The sequence below is a fragment of the Bos grunniens genome, chromosome 2, assembly GCF_055505025.1.
Source record: "Bos grunniens cultivar Pamir isolate PY7600 chromosome 2, Bosgru_T2T1.0, whole genome shotgun sequence".
Lineage (NCBI taxonomy): Eukaryota > Metazoa > Chordata > Mammalia > Artiodactyla > Bovidae > Bos > Bos grunniens.
This window is the reverse complement of record NC_141166.1, coordinates 114,926,612-114,945,742: the sequence shown is the minus strand read 5'-3', so window position 1 is coordinate 114,945,742 and position 19,131 is coordinate 114,926,612. Positions and strand designations below refer to the sequence as shown.

Below are 19,131 nucleotides of genomic sequence, written 5' to 3'. Positions count from 1 at the left end.
CATCCAGCCATCTCATCCTCTGTCGTCCCCTTCTCCTCCTGCCCCCAATCCCTCCCAGCATCAGGGTCTTTTCAAATGAGTCAACTCTTTGTATGAGGTGGCCAAAGTATTGGAGTTTCAGCTTCAACATCAGTCCCTCCAATAAACACCTAGGACTGATCTCCTTTAGGATGGACTGGTTGGATCTCCTTGCAGTCCAAGGGACTCTCAAGAGTCTTCTCCAGCACCACAGTTCAAAAGCATCAATTCTTCTGCACTCAGCTTTCTTTATAGTCCAACTCTCACATCCATACATGACCACTGGAAAAACCATAGCCTTGACTAGATGAACCTTTGTTGGCAAAGTAAAGTCTCTGAGTTACTTCACTTAATATGGTGATCCCTAGTTCCATCCATTTTGCAGCAAATGATATTTCTTCTTTTTAAGGCTGATTAATACTCCATTGTATGCGTGTGTGTATGTATATTTATATATACACACTTCATTTTTTTATCCATTCATCTGTCGATAGACATTTAGGTTGCTTCGGTATCTTGGCTATTATAAATAAGATAGCAGCTCTCTGTGTGCGCTATTTCTGATTAAAAAACAACTATATGATGTGTTCAGCAAAATTCCCTGTTGTTTGGGCATTAGAAGGCTTAGGAAGGCACATTCATAGTGGATGGAGAGCGAGAGAGAGCTGGGATGGAGAGTTGGATTGAACCTGCATCTCCTGCATGAATGGCAGATTCTTTACCAGTGAGCCATGGGGCAAGCTGGTAATATATGCATTGACCATTTCTGTACTTTCTTTTAATGAATTTGTGGGCTATATGCAGTGTTTGCACTTTTCCAGACCTCATGTCCAGAACCCAAATTCTTCTAAAGAAAAATGCATATTATAATTACTCATGACAGTGGCCATTCTGGAATCTCTGTTATAAATATAAGCCTTAGTTGATTGTTTACCCATAAGATTAGAATGGCTTTCCACCTTGTAAATTATGTATGTCTGGTGAATTTAAATGGAAAGTTTAATTACCTATTTCTAAAGACAGCTTAATTAGTTGCTCAAGAGACCCCTCTCTCAGTTCCTTTGTTTGAAAGGTAGTTTTGTTGACTTGTTTTTATCTAAAACAAAAACAAAAAAAACCATGAAAACCCAGTGCAAAAATAAAACCAGGCATGCTGCTCAGTAACTTCCCTTGAAGTCCTGGGAGACATTTGATGAAGGAGCTGCATATATGTCAGGAAAAGGAAATATCACTTTACCCACTACCCTCAAAATAATGAAAAAGGCTTTTTAAATGCCAGAAATTAATCACCAAGGCTGACCTTACTTCTCTGGATGTTGTAAACCATTTGTCAGGCTTAGCACTGAATTGGGGAAGGTAATTTTCAGCTGTGAATATTTCTGCTTGCTGATGGTTCTGGGTCTTTGGAGCCCAGAGCCTTACTAAAGTAAGAGTCAGTCTCCTTACATATTGAGTGATCTTATCTCCAGGTCTCAGGAAAGCAGGGGGAATAGACAGAGAATAGGTTTGAATCGGGAGGCCCCACCATTGCTGCTTTGCTTATCAATTTCTGCCCTTGATCAAGTACCTTCACATCTTTGCACTGTCATTCTGCAAGATAGGAACGTGAGGATACAGTGAAATAATGTATGTGAATACAGTGAAATAATATGTACGAAAAAAGCACTTTTAGAATCTAAAACTCTGTCTAAACAAGTGCTGCTGGTTTGGAGGCAGTGTAAGAATTGGGCCCAAATTTTTTTAAACTGAACAGGCAGAAGAATACAGTAATTGAAGTTATTGTAGAATGATGGTAGAACAGGATTATGAAGCCATTTACCTCACTGATTACTTCTTGCTGTGCACCATGGTGACAGAATCAGGCCTACTGCTGGAAGGGATTTTGTAAGGCACCCTCAGTCACCCACACCTGCTTTCCTGAAACTAGGTGATTTCTGTTTCTAGGCAGGGACATGCTAAACTTAAAGATCACTGTGACACATCTTCCCAGAGCATCGATTTTACTCAGGAGTCATTAGTCAAAAACGTTTTTACATGGGTACATTTGGAGAACTTGGAGAGCCACCCGTGGATCCCTGCACACCCCTGTTCAAGGTTGGTTGCTATTGGCGACTTTTTGATGGAAAAGGTAATGACTCATTAGCTGAAGCTGGCAGGAGCGCCTTAAGTAGCATTTGATCTTACCAGCCTGAGATCTTCAGTTGCTCCTTAAATTATCTCCCATTAACCCATCCTTTGTGGAGGAGGGAAACGGCAAAGTAGATCCCTCTTAGTACATTAAAATATCCCTGAAAAATAGATGTTAAATCCTTTAATCTTTCCTTCTTCCTTTCCACAAGAAGTTGATTGTAGTCTGACTTCCTGTGTCTAATATTGTAATGTGCTGATCATTTGGGGGCCTGGTCTAGATGCCTCAAATCACTCATGAGATATCAAGGTTCATATGGAAGAATCTAATACAATTATATTTTATATATATATATATATATATCATACATTTACATATATATATATATGAAAGAATCTATCTCTTATGTGAAAAAGAACATCCAAGTTAGGGGTTGTTCTCTCTTAGTTTCATTAGGATCCTTTGAACTAACAGAAATTTCATGAGATGAAACACTATGGACCCAATATGAAATGTTTATTTTAGAAAAATGCCCAGATGCAGGTTATTTTTACTTTTCAACATCATTATCTTAATGTAAAACCTGCCATGTGGTAGTGTCATTACAAAGAAAAGACAAATTAATATCTGGCAGTGAGGTGCATGATTAACACATCTATGAATTATTCTCATACTTCTAAGGGAAATTATTTATGAAAGTTAAATCTGTTACCTTCAGGCCACTATTGCCATTTTTAAATATTAAAAATAGGCTTTCAGAAATATGTTCAATTTGAACTTCATGAATACACTTTATCCCATGAGCCCACATTTGTCTTTATTGAGGCTTAAAGTGAATATTAAAATAAATTACAATTGTAATATTCTAATCAAACTATACATATTGGGCTTCCCTGGCAGCTCAAATGGTAAAAGAATCTGCCTGCAACACAGGAGACCTGGGTTCTATCCCTGGGTTGGGAAGATCCCCAGAGAAGGGAATGGCTTCACCATTAATAAATTACATTTGGAATACTCTAATCAAACTGGGCATATAGGAAATATGCTTTTATAACTCAAGTTTTAAAAAATCAGTAGCACATTTTTTTTTTAATAACCAAATCACATACACTTCATCTTAATCAGTTGAAATCAGTAGAGGAATGAGAAAACTGATAATATAATGCCTAGTTTTTATTCTGATTCATTGGCTTGCTTCTGTTAAATTGGTGATTGTGAAATGTTCACTGAGCTGCAATAACATGAAATAACCCCTTATGGCAGTTTAAAATCTGAAAATACTCCTGATGTCTATCTGAGTCTGCTTTTTAGCTTTTTAATTGTACTTTCCTTACGTATATTACCACCAAAAGCTCTCTGAAAAAAAGTGGAAACAGCCATGATCCCAGAGTTTTGCACTTTATTTAAAGTCTCTAATTGTTGTCAGTTCAGTTCAGTCGCTCAGTCATGTCCGACTCTTTGCGACCCCATGAACTGCAGCACGCCAGGCCTCCCTATCCATCGCCAACTCCCAGAGTCCACCCAAACCCATGTCCATTGTGTCGATGATGCCATACAACCATCTCATCTTCTGTCATCCCCTTCTCCTCCTGCCCTCAATGCCAGCATCAGGGTCTTTTCCAGTGAGTCAACTCTTCACATGAGGTGGCCAAAGTATTGGAGTTTCAGCTTTAGCATCAGTCCTTCCAGTGAACACGCAGGACTGATCTCCTTTAGGATGGACTGGTTGGATCTCCTTGCTGTCCAAGGGACTCTCAAGAATCTTCTCCAACACCACAGTTCAAAGGTATCAATTCTTCGGCGCTCAGCTTTCTTTATAGTCCAACTCTCACTCACATCCATACATGACTACTGGAAAAATCATAGCTTTGACTAGACGGACCTTTGTGGATAAAGTAATGTCTCTGCTTTTGACTAAATATGCTGTCTAGGTTGGTCATAACTTTCCTTCCAAGGAGTAAGCATCTTTTAATTTCATGGCTGCAGTCACCGTCTGCAGTGATTTTGGAGCCCAAAAAAATAAAGTCTGACACTGTTTCCACTGTTTCCCCATCTATTTCCCATGAACTGATGGGACCAGATGCCATGATCTTCGTTTTCTGAATGTTGAGCTTTAAGCCAACTTTTTCACTCTCCTCTTTCACTTTCTTCAAGAGGCTCTTTAGTTTTTCTTCACTTTCTGCCACAAGGTGGTGTCATCTGCACATCTGAGGTTATTGATATTTCTCCTGAAAATCTTGATTCCAGCTTGTGCTTCATCCAGTCCAGCATTTCTCATGATGTACTCTGCGTATAAGTTAAATAAGCAGGGTGACACAGTCCTTTTCCTATTTGGAACCAGTCCATTGTTCCATGTCCAGTTCTAACTGTTGCTTCCTGACCTGCATACAGGTTTCTCAAGAGGAAGGTCAGGTGGTCTGGTATTCCCTTCTCCTTCAGAATTTTCCACAGTTTATTATGATCCACACAGTCAAAGGCTTTGGCATAGTCAATAAAGCAGAAATAGATGTTTTTCTGGAACTCTCTTGCTTTTTCCATGATCCAGCGGATGTTGGCAATTTGATCTCTGGTTCCTCTGCCTTTTCTTTCTCATGTGAACATCTGGAAGTTCCCAGTTCATGTATTGCTGAAGCCTGGCTTGGAGAATTTTGAGCATTACTTTACTAGCGTGTGAGATGAGTGCAATTGTGCGGTAGTTTGTTGTCAGAGCTTCTCTCATTTCATCTCCTCTATTGTTACAGAACAATAAAAGTGTTTCTTTAAGCTGTGCAAGTAATAGATATAAAAAATTTGGGTAAAACAAAAACCAAAATGTTAATGACATATTTCCCTAATTAGCCCTCAGGTTCATTTAGGGGGAAAATTGGGAATGAGTTCCTATGGAGGCTATTTTCAACTTTTCATTTGGAAGAACCAAGAAAAATGTTATGATCCCCATACAACTATCGTTGCCAATGGCTGAATACTGGAGACTGTTAGACTAGAATATTTTACTCTTATTATGTAATTTTATATATAATTACATGTGTATATTAACTTGTTACATGATTCCACACCAGGAAATATCTGCCATTTATTTTATCTTCCCAAAGCACCTATTATATAAAATTGTTTATCAATACACCAGGGCTACAATCTAGTGTCCATTAAGAACTTGTAAATGAAAAAAATAAGACTGTTCTATGAAAGAAATTTAAGATCACCACCTAAGGTATTTGAACAGAACTATGCAGAGTCATCATAAAGACACACCTGGAAAAAGACTCACAGAGCTAGAAGCTGCTTATGCCAATCTCAGTATTGACCTAAAATGAAGGTACCTCTCAATAAATGGGTACTGAGCATTCTAGTTCCCTGGCAGGGCCATCCTATTTATAGAAGATTCAAAGGATATCTGTGCATTCTGTATTCAGTTCATCTAACCCACTTCACTTGTCTGATTCTATTCTCTGCTTCCTAATGATTTTTTTCTTTCCAGTGTAGGTATGCTACCCAAAAGAGAGCATGTTGGTCACCCACTTTATGATCATTATATCTCATATAAACTACACAACCATCGTTCTGCTTTTACCTTCAGTTTCATGAGCTTGGCATTATGTCAGTCTGCTCTTGAGAAATAGATGTGACCTCCTTGCTGACAGATTTTAAGTTTCTGAGCCTGCAGAACTAAACCATACAAAAGCCTGTAGTACATTAGGCAGAGCTACCTTGAAGGGATATGCTCATAGCCAGCTGGCCTTTCCCCAGTTGGACAGTCACATTTTTACATCCTTGTGTGCTGAATGAGTGTGAACCTTCCTTCTTCCTTTTGAATTTCTTTTTAAAATATGGAGAAAACCACAGAGTTCATTTAGTAGATCTGGGAGTTAGGAAAAAGTTCAGGGACTTGGCTGGTATCAGTCAGAACCAGGCTTGGTAACCAGGCTGTGTGCCATTCCACCCGCTCCTCTTGGCCTGGTGTGCAAAACACTTCCTCACACTGTCGCCTGGAGAAGTTGATCATATCTGTTGTTTCTTGCAAGGATAAGGAATGCAAGGCTGTGCTTTTTTGTTTGCATTGTGTTTTTAAATGTCTTATGTTTCTGTAATTGCTTCATGTAAGTCAAAGAACATGTTAGAGTACACAGAGTTTGGTAGTGTGAATGTTAATATAGTGTAGTTTAAATTTATTATACAGTGAAATGAATGCATTGCTGTGCCTTATTGTTATCTGTTTAGAGAGAGGTTACATTAATGCTAGAGCCCTGTGTAGTGACGACTCAGTTAGAAATTACAATGTGACTCATGCCAGGAGCATAAAAATTTAGAGCCCTGGTCAGATTTAAAAGTTTCCTGTGCAACATAAAAAGTTACTTATTCGAATATAACTTCAGGAATTTATAGAGTTCTGTGTAGAAATCTCTAATGTTTGACTTAAAATGTATTTGAAAATTTTGAAGAGGTGATGAATCTGGTAGATGCTATAAATTTAAATATAAGCAGTACTAAATTGGCTAGTGATCTGAGGGATACTAGAATATAAATCATCCAGAAACTTATTCAAATGATAGCCTTTCCAAATTGCATGTTAACTATAGGTAATATGAGGGGCAGGAGAGTTTAAAGGAAAGACGGAATCTGAAGTCGCTTAGACCTGAGTTCAGCTCCTATTCTCACCACTTACTAGTTAGGTGACTTTAATCTGAGTTTCTGTTTCTTTATCTATAAAATGAAACCTGCCCTGTTGTTTTAACAACTAAGCTACTTTGTTGTTGTTCAGTCACTAAGTCATGTTCAGCTCTTTGCAACCCTGTGTCCTGCAGCCTGGCTCCTGTGCTCTCCACTATCTTCCTGAGTTTGCTCAAGTTCACGTCCATTAAGTCAGACATCTAACCATGTTGCTATCTAGCCATCTCATCCTCTGCCATCCTCTTCTCCTTTTGCCTTCAGTCTTTCCTGCTATCAGGGTCTTTTCCAGTGTGTTACCGTTTCACTTCAGGTAGCCGACGTATTGGAACTTTAGTGACAGTCCTTACGATGGTATTCAAGGTTGATTTCCTTTAGGATTGACTGGTTGGATCTCCTTGCAGTCCATGGGACTCTCAAGAGTCTTCTCCAGCATCACAATTTGAAAGCATCAGTTCTTCAGAGCTCAGCTTTCTTTATGGGCCGACTCTCACATCTGTACACGACTACTGGAAAAATCATAGCTTTGACTAGATGGACCTTTGTCGTCCAGGTGATGTCTCTGCTTTTTAGTACATTATGTTTATCATAGTTTTCCTTCCAAGGAGCTAGCATCTTTTAATTTCACAGCTGCAGTTACTGTCCACGGTGATTGTGGAGCCCAAGAAAATAAAGCCTGTCACTGTTTCCACTTTTCCCCCTTCTGTTTGCCATGAAGTAATGAGATTGGATGACATGATCTTAGTTTTTATTGAATGTTGAGTTTCATGCCAGCCTTTTCACTCTTCTTTCACCCTCATCAAGACGCTCCTTAGCTTCTCTTCACTTTCTGCCATTAGAATGGTATCACCTGCATATCTGAAGTTGTTGATATTTCTCCCAGCAATCTTGATTCCAGCTTGTGATTCATCCAGCCCAGCATTTCACATGATGTACTCTGCATAGAAATTAAATAAGCGGGGTGACAATATACAGCCTTGACATACTCCTTTCCCAGTTTTGAACCAGTCCATTGTCCTATGTCTGGCTCTAACTATTGCTTCTTGACCTCCATACAGGTTTCTCAAGAGACAGGTAAGGTGGTTTGGTATTCCTGTCTCTTTAAGAATTTTCCACAATTTGTTGTGATCCACACAGTCAAAGACTTTAGTGTAGTCAGTGATGTAGAAATAGATGTTTTTTGGAACTCCCTTGCATTCTCCATGATCCAGTGAATGTTGGCAATTTAATCTCTGGTTCCCTGCCTTTTCTGAACCCAGCTTGTACATCTGAAAGTTCTCAGTTCATGTACTGCTAAAGCCTAGCTTGAAGGGCTGTGAGCATAGTCTTACAGGCTTGTGAAATGAGCACAGTTATATCGTGGTTTGAACACCCTTTGGCATTGCCTTTCTTTGGGATCAGAATGAAAACTGACCTTTTCCAGTCCTGTGGCCATTGCTGAGTTTTCCAAATTTGCTGGCACATTGAGTGCAGCACTTTAACAGCATCATCTTTTAGGATTTGAAATAGCTCAACTGGAATTCCATCACCTCCACTAGCTTTGTTCGTAGTGATGCTTCCTAAGGTACACTTTACTCTGCACTTTAGGATGTGAGGCTCTAGGTGAATGACTACACCGTCGTGGTTCTCCAGGTCATTAAGACCTTTCTTGCATAGTTCTTCTGTGTATTCTTGCCACCTCTTTTTAATTTCTTCTGCTTCTGTTTGGTCCTTACCGTTTCTGTCCTTTATCATGCTCATCCTTGCATAAAATGTTCCTTTGATACCTCCAAGTTTCTTGAAGTGATCTAGAGTCTTTTCTATTCTTTTTTTTCCCTCTGTGTCTTTGCATTATTCCTTTAAGAAGGTCTTCTTATCTCTCCTTGCTATTTTCTGGAACTCTGCATTCAGTTAAGTATATCTTTTCCTTTTCTCCTTTGCCTTTTGCTTCTCTTCTTTCCCCAGCTAATTGTTAGCCTCCTCAGACAACTGCTTTGCCTCCCTGCATTTCTTTGGGATGGTTTTGGTCATGCCTTCTGTATAGTGTTACAAACCTCCATCCATAGTTCTTTGGTACTCTGTCCAGATCTAATCACTTGAATCTATTTGTCACCTCCACTCTATAATCATAAGGGATTTAATTTAGGTCATACCTGAATGGCCTAGTGGTTTTCCCTGCTTTGTTCAATTTGAGCTTGAATTTTGCAATAAAGAGCTCATGATATGAGCCATAGTCAACTCTAGGTCTTGATTTTACTGACTGTATGGAGCTTTTCCATCTGCAAAGAATATAATCAATCTAATTTCATTATTGATCATCTAGTGATGTTCATTTGGAGAATCATCTCTTGGGTTGTGAGAAAAGGGAGTTTGCTGTAACCAGCATGTTTTCTTGATAAATCTGTTAGCCTTTGCTCTGCTTCATTTTGTACTCCCCTCCAAATTTGCTTTTTATTCCAGGTATCTCTTGACTTCCTACTTTTGCATTCCAATCCCCTATTATGAAAAGAACATCTTTTGGATGTTAGTTCTAGAAGGTGTTGTTGTTCTGTCACGAAGTTATGTCCAACTCTTTGTGACCCCCTGGACTGCAGCACACCAGGCTCCCTGTCTTTCATTCTCTCCCAGAGTTTACTCAAACTCATGTCCATTGAGTCGGTGATGCCATCCAACCATCTCATCCTCTGTCGCCCCCTTCTTCTCCTGCCCTCAATCTTTCCCAGCATCAGGGTCTTTTCTAATAAGTCAGTTCTTCGCATCAGGTGGCCAGAGTTTTGGAGCTTCAACACCAGTCCTTGTAAGGAGTATTGTGGGTTGAATTCCTTTAGGATTAAGTGGTTTGAGTGGTCTTTATAAAACTGGTTAACCGCACCTTCTTCGGCATTAGTGGTTGCAGAATAGACTTGGGTTACTCTGATGCTGAATGACTTGCCTGGGAAGGGAACTGAGGTCATTCTGTCATTTGTGACACTGCACTCAAGTACTGCTTTTCAGACTCTGGTTGCCTACGAAGGCTACTGTATTTCTTCCAAGGGATTCTTGCCCACAGTAGTAGATATAATGGTCATCTGAATTAAATTCTCCCATTCCTGTACATTTTAGTTCACTGATTCCCAATATGTCAGTGTTCATCGATGTTCATTTTTGCCGTCTCCTGCTTGACCATGTCCAATTTATCTTGATTCATGAACCTCACAGGACTTGAGCGTTTCCACTTTGACCCAGCCACTTCATTCTTTCTGGAGCTATTTCTCTGCTCTTACCATTGGACACTTTCTGACTTGGAGTCATATCTTTCAGCATCATATCTTTTTTTTTTTTGCCTTTTCATACTGTTCATAGGGTTCTCATGGCAAGAATACTGAAGTGGGTTGCCATTTCCTTCTCTGGTGGACCATGTTTTGTCAGAACTCTTCACTGTGACCCATCTGTCTTGGGTGGCGCTGCATGGCATGGCTTGTGGCTTCATTGAGTTATGCAAGCCCCTTCACCACGACAAGGCTGTGATCCATGAAGGGGAACTAAACTACGTCATACCTGTAAAGCATTTACTAGTACAGTGCCATGTAGTTGTCAGTTAATAAATGTAAGCTGACATATAATTGTTAAGTACCTTGAATATATTCCACTCTTGGCTCTAATGGAGAGAAACTAGGTTACAAATGATAATTTAGGGGACACAAGTATGAATAATCAGTATATCTAGAGTGAGCTGAATTTGCTTGGATCTACAAATTTTGATTGTGGAAGAGCTGTTGTTTATAACTCAGTTTCAACATTTTGTAGAAATTGCAGAATTTGCTAAACTTGAATTAGTGTTTTAGATCACCCAGTAGTAAGCAAATCCAGCTACTCTACACGTCCATGAGCCTTAGGGCCATGCCAGCTAGAACAATCTTTTATGGTACTTATTGGATGGAATGTTGATTTAGCTTAGTTAACTGGAGCATTGAGGTCATGAGTCTGTGATGTCATCATGATGTTACAAAGGAGGTAACTGTTTGCATGAGGTCTTTGTAGTTTTCTAGAAAACATTCTTACTGTTAGTATTTCCTGACATTCGGTAACTGGAGATTTATTCTTTTGGCTTAAGTCTTGGTCCCATGCTAAAATCAGATACTCATGGAAAAGGAAGTGTAATCAGTCATCTGCACCTTAATGTAAGCAGGATTTGAGGCAGGAAGGAGGAAAGGACAGGGGTTACTCAGTTTGAGCCCAGGGGTTCAGATTACCAGTACATGGTAAGTTTAAAAACTGCAGAACGGTGATGCCTATGAAAAGACCCTGATGCTGGGCAAGATTGAAGGCAGAAGGTAAAGGGGACGACAGAGGATGATGGTTGGATGGCATCACCAATTTGATAGACATGAGTTTGAGTAAACTCCATGAGTTGGTGATGGACAGGAAAGCCTGGAATGCTGCAGTCCATGGGGTTGCAAAGAGTCACATACAACTGAGCGACTGAACTGAACTATGATGTGTGCCTAAACCATGTGGCTACAGTTTGACCTGAAACTCACGTTGCTTAGGACAGTGGCCTTGGGCCTTTAATGTGTATCACTGTCACAGGTTAGACTAACTCTGAACTTGGACAACTGGGGTCTTGGAAGGAAAAGAGGTGAAACTTCTATTTGTTAATTACTTTCTGTGCTAGGAATAATGAAAAATGCTTATTATCTCATTTAATTCTTAGTCATTCTATAATGTAAGTACTTTTAATCCACTTAAATCAGTAGCTTGAGCAAAGACTCACCACAGCCAGTAGATGAAGGGGTTAAGGTCAGCACTTCTCTCTGACCCAAGAGCCCATGTTCCTGTTTTGCTAGGCTTGGTGAAAATGAGAGGCTAACTCAGCACAAATCCAGTATTGTTACTAGACAACAGCAGAGTGGGGTCAGTGGTAGACATTTCTTTATTTGAAAAACAGCAAATGCATTCCTTTCCAAGGTCACCTATTTCCCCCTTACAACACTGCCAGCCCGCACTTTCCCGGTCCTCTTCTCTGAACTGCAGAGGGTATGGACAAAGGTAGACACAGAGAAGTTGTGGGCTCTGCTCCTTTCCCATCTCTCTCTCCAGCCTAGTCACCCTTATCTGAGCAGAATACAGAAATGATATCTGTGTTAAGGATGGACAGAGTCAGGTCCAAGACAGGCCAAAGGTTCCCAGTCAAAATACAAAGCAAAATACTGCTGGTGTTTCCAGCAAAAATGACCCGTGAGCATTTCTTCGCCTATAAAACACCCATTATGCAACATGTCTCGGGCTCTATAACCAAGAACTAGGACAAAGATATGAAGCATAACACATTGTTCCTGACATCTTAACAAATGCTGAGAATCTTCTTTCCTTTTAGCTCCATCCCATCCTGCTCCTTCAGCTAACACACATTATATGCCTTTTGAAAGACAGGATTAGAACTAGCATTGGGGGAATTTGATAGAGACCATAATATAAAGAGAAGAGCAGGAGTTTCAGGCATGCTTGTATGTATGAACCAAAGGCAGATTAATCTAACTCCTTATACAGAATGGGTTCCCTTGTGGCTCAGCTGGTAAAGAATCTGCCTACAATGCGGGAGACCTGGGGTCAATTCCTGGGTTGGGAAGATCCCCTGGAGAAGGGAAAGGCTACCCACTTCAGTATTCTGACCTGGAGAATTCCATGGACTCTACAGTCCATGGGGTCACAAAGAGTTGGACACAACTGAGTGACTTTCACTTATACAGAAACCTGTCTTATATTACACAGTGTACATACTCTGCAGCTAATATTTGGCACAGCAGCCCTGTATCATTTATTGAATGCTTGTATGGATGTGAGAGTTGGACTATAAAGAAAGCTGAGCGCAGAAGAATTGATGCTTTTGAACTGTGGTGTTGGAGAAGACTCTTGAGAGTCCCTTGGACTGCAAGGAGATCCAACCAGTCCATCCTAAAGGAGATCAGTCCTGGGTGTTCATTGGAAGGGCTGATGTTGAAGCTGAAACTCCAGTACTTAGCCACCTGATGTGAAGAGTTGACTCATTTGAAAAGACCCTGATGCTGGGAGAGATTGAGGGCAGGAGGAGAAGGGGACGACAGAGGATGAGATGGCTGGATGGCATCACCGATTCGATGGACGTGAGTTTGGGTGAACTCTGGGAGTTGATGATGAACAGGGAGGCCTGGTGTGCTGCGGTTCATGGGGTTGCAAAGAGTCGGACACGACTGAGCAACTGAACTGAACTGAACTCTCTGTAGTCTTTTCTTCTTTATGTATTATCCCCAAACTGTCCAGTATCCTATAAGATAAATATTACTAGCCATGAACATGAAAGTGTTTGTCGCTCAGTTATGTCCAGCTCTTTGAAATTCCATGGACTGTAGCCTGCCAGGCTCTTCTATCCTTGGAATTCTCCAGGTAAGAATACTGGAGTGAGTAGCCATTCCCTTCTCCAGGATTATTATCCATGGTATGTAATAACCAAGGCAACAAATAAATCTCCCAAGGTCAGGATTCAAACTTTAGTGTCTCTGATTTTAAATCACATTTTTTATTGTAATACACTGCCCCCCAGTAAAAAATAGCTGCCTTCATTTGATTTTTATTCATTGAATCTTTATTTGTACCAGCTACTGTGCTAGATTCAGGATTTAAACTGAGATGTGTAAGACCTAGTTCTATATAAACAGCTACATAGGCAACTGTGATATGAGGCAGAAGGTGATACGTCTCGTAATTAATGAACAAGTGAAGGACTCTGAGGTTCACAGGTGGGTAACGTCACAGCTAATGCTTCAAATGGTCAAAGGTGTCCTGAAGGAGGGGATATCTGAATGGAGCCTGAGGGCTGCATTTCCTACTGCGTGTACTGTGGGCTACACTTGAGATCTAGATCTTAGTGATGATTACTTTTTCTTACCATTCGGTGTTCCTCATTGTTTGCTATGTCTTACAGTCTATTGCTACTCTTCAGAACTGAAAAGAGAAAATAACTAGAGAAACACCTTGAATACCAGAGAGAAAAAAACAACTACTCTCAGACTCCATGGTTTCCTTTCATTTTCTCATTTGAGTGGATATAGCATAGTGTTTGGAGAAGGCAATGGCACCCTACTCCAGTACTCTTGCCTGGAAAATCCCACGGATGGAGGGGCCTGGTGGGCTGCAGTCCATGGGGTCACTAAGAGTCGGACACTGAGCAACTTCACTTTCACTTTTCACTTTCATGCATTGGAGAAGGAAATGGCAACCCACTCCAGTGTTCTTGCCTGGAGAATCCCAGGGATGGGGGAGCCTGGTGGACTGCCGTCTATGGGGTCGCACAGAGTCGGACACAACTGAAGTGACTTAGGAGCAGCAGCAGCAGCATAGTGTTTAAAAGCCTAACTCCTATCCATCACTTAACCTAATAGCTGTACAATTTGGGGAAGTTAACTTCTATAGGCCTCAGTTCTTCCCGCTATAAAATGAGGGTAATATATGCCTCATAGATAGTTCTTCTGTGGAATTAATGGGATTCTGTATATATGAAAGTGTTTAGCTGGGTGCTTAGAGCCTAAGTACCTAATAATGATAGTCATAATTAATAGATGCTCTATCCATCTAAGTAGATAGGTATGGCCAGAAAACATAAGGAAGAGTGGTAGACATTTGTCTGGAATGTCAGAACATTGATACTGGTTCTGAATGCAGGAGTTAGCAATTCTGACTTCAGAGCTCCTCAAAATTAATGCAGAAATGCAGTTGCAGTTATAGAAGGTGTAATAGTGACAAGACCTCCAGCCAGTTGAGAGGAGCTAAGAAGTTTTTCATCTGGAACCCTTGTTTTTTGTATTCTTAGTGCCCTGGATAGTTGCCCAAGTTGTTATTATTCCAGTATTTCTTTCATAAGTAGAACACTTACTCAGGAAAGACAGTGACTGCAGAGTCTTAGTAGACCTTACCTCTCAGTGACAGAAATATTCAGTTTTACTCAGCCATGAATTTTCTGGAGAACTCTACTATGAATATTTTTATACTGTGGTTGAATTTTAGTTACTACAGCTGAAGGACTGGGATGATCTATAATAAAGTATTTCCTCATCAGAAATACTCAGGAAAAAAAGTTTCTTGGGTTACATGAGGTAACTGTTGTCTCTAAATTAGTAATTTAAACATTCATTGTTAAATAATGTGGAGAAAAAAATTACTGTCAAATTTGCCTTTAGAGTCTGTGTTTTTCAGGCCCACTGAGAAAAACATAAACCTTGCTATAGGTTGTGTGTAACTAAAGAATTGGCTGGCCTTTCTATTTTTAGTCATCACATGACAAACTAGGTCTAAGCTAAAGAGCAATGTAGGTTAGGCAAGGAAGTTCTTTCCATTGTATTTCTACTTGGAAAAAAATTTTTTGTCTCCTATTAATCAGGTAAGGGTATAAATTTGTGGAAATGAAACATCTGTAGATCTAAATGTTAATGTTTGCCTTTTTATTTACTTAGAAGTGTTTTTTAAAAAAGAAATCATTTTAAAAGATGGAACTATAGACTCAAATTAAAAAATATTGGGGTATGTTTATAAATCAGTCATTCAGTATTATCAATATCTGCCATGGTTTAAGGACCACTTCATGCCCTAATTAAATTAGAATCTGCAGGAGCCCCATAGTCCTTACAGACTATGAAATCTGAAATAAATTTTTTGCACTTATCTAAGCAGATGGACTGAATTCATTTGAATATAGCATTTTTGATTCTTTAAATACAATGTAACTTTAGAATCAGAATGGGTTAAACTTAATTACTATAGCATGATGAAACAGATGGGAGGTGTTGAGGGAACCAATATGAGAAAACCTAAGTTTACAGCCCCTTGGTTTTAAAGAAATGAACTGTGTAGGTATTGCTCTTAAATGGAGCTGGGTTTGAGGCTCTTGCCCAGCACTTGCCTTTCTGTATCAGGAAACGGCCAGCTCAGGGTCCAACACTACATGTGGGGCCTGTGTACATGAGGGACTGCTCCCAACCAGCTTGCACCGTGACCTGGCCTGGAGCTCTTTGAATGAAGAATGTTGAGATTAAGATTTAAAATAATGGTTGGACCTATTTAAAATTACAGATGCGCAATAAAACTACTCACGGTAGAGAGATTGAACTGACTGTTCCAAGCTGTCAGTGCAGACAAGGGTATGCTCCTAGCTCTTCATGAAAATAGTATGATACCTAGTTAAACTCCTTTTGTTTTTCATCAAAATGCTTTTCAGCTTTTGCTCATGTTTAATAAAATTGGGTTTTAGTTAACTAACTGTAGTCCATATGCACAAAGGCAAATTATAGATCAGCTTTTCATAATTTACCTGGCAGGTGGTACCTTCTTTTTAAAACCTAGTGCCGTGTGTGTTAATTTTCCTTTGCTTTTAATAGGTTAAAAAAAAATCCATTTTGTAATGATGCATGACTCATTCAGTGCTCATTGTCTTCCCACTGATTTTTTTTTTTTTTGCCTTGAGCCAGCAAGAAAAATCTTACATGAAAGGAGGGAGATACAGAGTTGAGGAATACAGTACTTAAATACTGTTGCTTGATTCTCATTGGTTCTCTCCTTTCTTACGGTGACCAGTCTAATCAGCCTTCCTTGCCAAGTCCCTCCCCTCCCCCACCCTCTGCCAGGGGCTTCCCAGGGTGTCAGTTGCTTAAAACTGACTGCAGGCAGGATGTAGGCATCTCTCCTTCAGAATGGACATTAATACATTGACTAGAAAAGAAAGCTTTTAGAAATGTATCATTTGTCAAATTGCATGGCTCTTTAAAAAGGAAAGAGAAATGCTGAATGTTTTGTATGTTGGCATCGACTCTTTATTTCTGTTCAGACTTTTAAGTTTTCAGAAGCTTAAATATAGAGCCCTTTAAAAAAAAAAAGGAAGAAAGAAGAATTTTTCTGGCTAGTGGACCTCTTTTTAAGAAGTGCTTCATCACCCTCCTCCACCTCTCCGTGCTGTTTCTCTGCAGCTCTCTGTAGGGTAGGGCTCTGTGCTGGCTGGAAGAATGCTCATTTGTTAGCTGAATAGAGTTCATCGACAGACATAGATCAATATAGGTTTGCTTTATTTCCTGTGAATTCCAAAATGCCATCCAAAGAGTCTTGGTCGGGTAGGAAAACTAATAGAGCTACAGTTCACAAATCAAAACAAGAGGGCCGTCAACAAGATTTATTGATAGCAGCCTTGGGAATGAAACTGGGTTCTCAAAAGTCGTCTGTGACAATCTGGCAACCTCTGAAACTCTTTGCTTATTCGCAGTTGACATCACTTGTTAGAAGAGCAACTCTGAAAGAAAACGAACAAATTCCAAAATATGAAAAGGTCCACAATTTCAAGGTAAGAATATTTATTTTTAACCTTTTCTTATAAGAAAGGAAATGCACATTACTTGAAATATACAATATTAAAAGTATGTCTTTTTAAAAGTAGGATGACTGGACTAAACTGTTCTTGCTATTCAGGGAATGAAGATGTTTTAAGCATGATTTTTTTTTTTTAAGGAATAGCTGAGTAAAGCTGATAGAATCCAACCCCATTTTCTCTAGTGCTGATTTAGTATTCTGTTTGATCAGTGTATACTCAATGGTAAAAGTCTTGACTGATATTTAAAAGGTCTCAACTAATAATGATCTTGGCATTATTATTTGTGATGCAAATATGTCTAACCACCTTTGTGGGATGTTTTGTGAGAGGATTAGACCTTATCTCCTTTCGTTTCTGGTAAAAAAGCTTTGGCTCTAAGAAGCATGTGCTGTTGCATCTGGATTGAGCAGATGGTGTCCATTTCCCATAGTTTTTGTCTTTTCTCCTCTGCTAATGAATTGACCATGATGAAAGGAGGATGGCTACCATGGGACTCTTATGCTACTGACACTTAGCAGCTTCTCTTCACTTTTTTTGAGTATTTTCTTTCACCTTGTGTATGTGTATATATGTATAGTTTTTAATTATTATGTTACTGTGTTTTACCAACTGTACTTTAATCATTTTTCATCAAAATGTGTGTGTAGATTCAAAGTATGTGTAGACCTTGCCTGCATTTATAGCATGATACAAGACCTTGAAGTTCAGTCCTTTGCAACCTAATTCAGAGAACATATGTGAGATTGTATGTGGGAGACCCAATTACACTTCATGGGTAGATGCACTAGCATTTCTATAGTAACTGCCCAATAGTTATACAACTTTATGATGAAGTTCCTGAGATAAGAATACTGTTAGTGTAGACAAAATGGCATTAGTTTTGGTGTTAGGGGATCTGTTTCCAGAAGATGATAAGGCTGGGTACCCTGCTCCTCCATTTGTTTATTAATTTATCTAGTAGATAGAATGCACCAAGCTCTGTAGTAAGACAGTTCTTTCCAAATTTGCAATTTTTCCTGATTGTTAACACTAGCATTAATTTTACTAAAATGCCAAATACCGAGCCTCCAATATGCTCAGCTTTTTCCATAGTGAAAAAGATTTTTATGAACTTCAGATTATCTGGGGATAAAGGATACATCCCAGAATGCATGGGCTGTGTAATGATTGCCAATATTTCAAGGTAAACCAAGTAGTGTTTTCTCTCTTTCAACATTATTAAAGACTTGACCTTTTCAACCAGTCTTTGATGTAAAGTGAAATTGAGACCACTGATGTAAGTCCTAACTACCTCCTCCGTTTATGACCTAAACAGTCCCTCTAGGTCCTAGGCCTCAGTGTCTTGCATGATGTGCCACCTGGTCTTACAGGATTTTTATCAGGAAAATGATCCCAAATATATCCTTTTGCAAATACCAAGTTATATACATGTTTGGTCTCAAAAATAGCCATTTAGGTTCCTAAGCAGGAAATTATGTGAACTCTTTCAAAATGGTGAGATTTTAAAATATATCCCTCTGGTATGTTAAGCAGAAACAGATTGACCTGTTAAGGATGCCATTTTAGTGCTAAATTCATTGTACATGCTTTCTGTCAATATTGATAAAAAGCAAAGGGTAGGTCTGTTCAAAAATTTCATAAACAAACACATTCTTTCATTTTTGGGGTTCTGTCTTCCAGTAATTTCTAAGTTTTAATTTAACATGTGACTTTAATGAGCAGATTTTGTATAACCACAAAGTGCTGACTGTGGGACCAATTGTGACTCATAGCTCAGTACCAATACTGTTTTAAAATTCTAGGTGTTTTTTGTTGTTGTTGTTTGTAAAGAGCATATTAAAAAGTAGAAGTCTGCTTCCCTTTTTGGAGATAAAAAATTAAAATGAGCTTGGACTCACTGTTTTTTTAAAAAAGTATTTATGCTCAGGAAGAGCTCATGTTGGACAGTGGATTGCATTACATATTTTTTAGAGTT

At 39.3% G+C, this 19,131-nt stretch overlaps 1 protein-coding gene across 7 annotated transcripts in view; it reads left to right on the top strand.

Moving 5' to 3' along the window:
• CHN1 (chimerin 1) overlaps positions 1 to 19,131 on the top strand; it is a 200,780-nt gene that overhangs the window by 136,093 nt on the left and 45,556 nt on the right. For 4 of the 7 annotated variants that reach the window (XM_086359132.1, XM_086359122.1, XM_086359104.1 and 1 more), the window contains one exon: positions 17,052 to 17,129. The exons of 2 other annotated variants lie outside the window; for them this stretch is intronic. In XM_086359132.1, coding sequence (XP_086215258.1) covers positions 17,052 to 17,129 — 78 coding nt within the window. Of the gene's footprint in view, positions 1 to 12,541; positions 12,913 to 17,051; positions 17,130 to 19,131 lie in introns of those variants that run through there. One more of the 7 variants, XM_086359141.1, reaches the window with a different exon arrangement.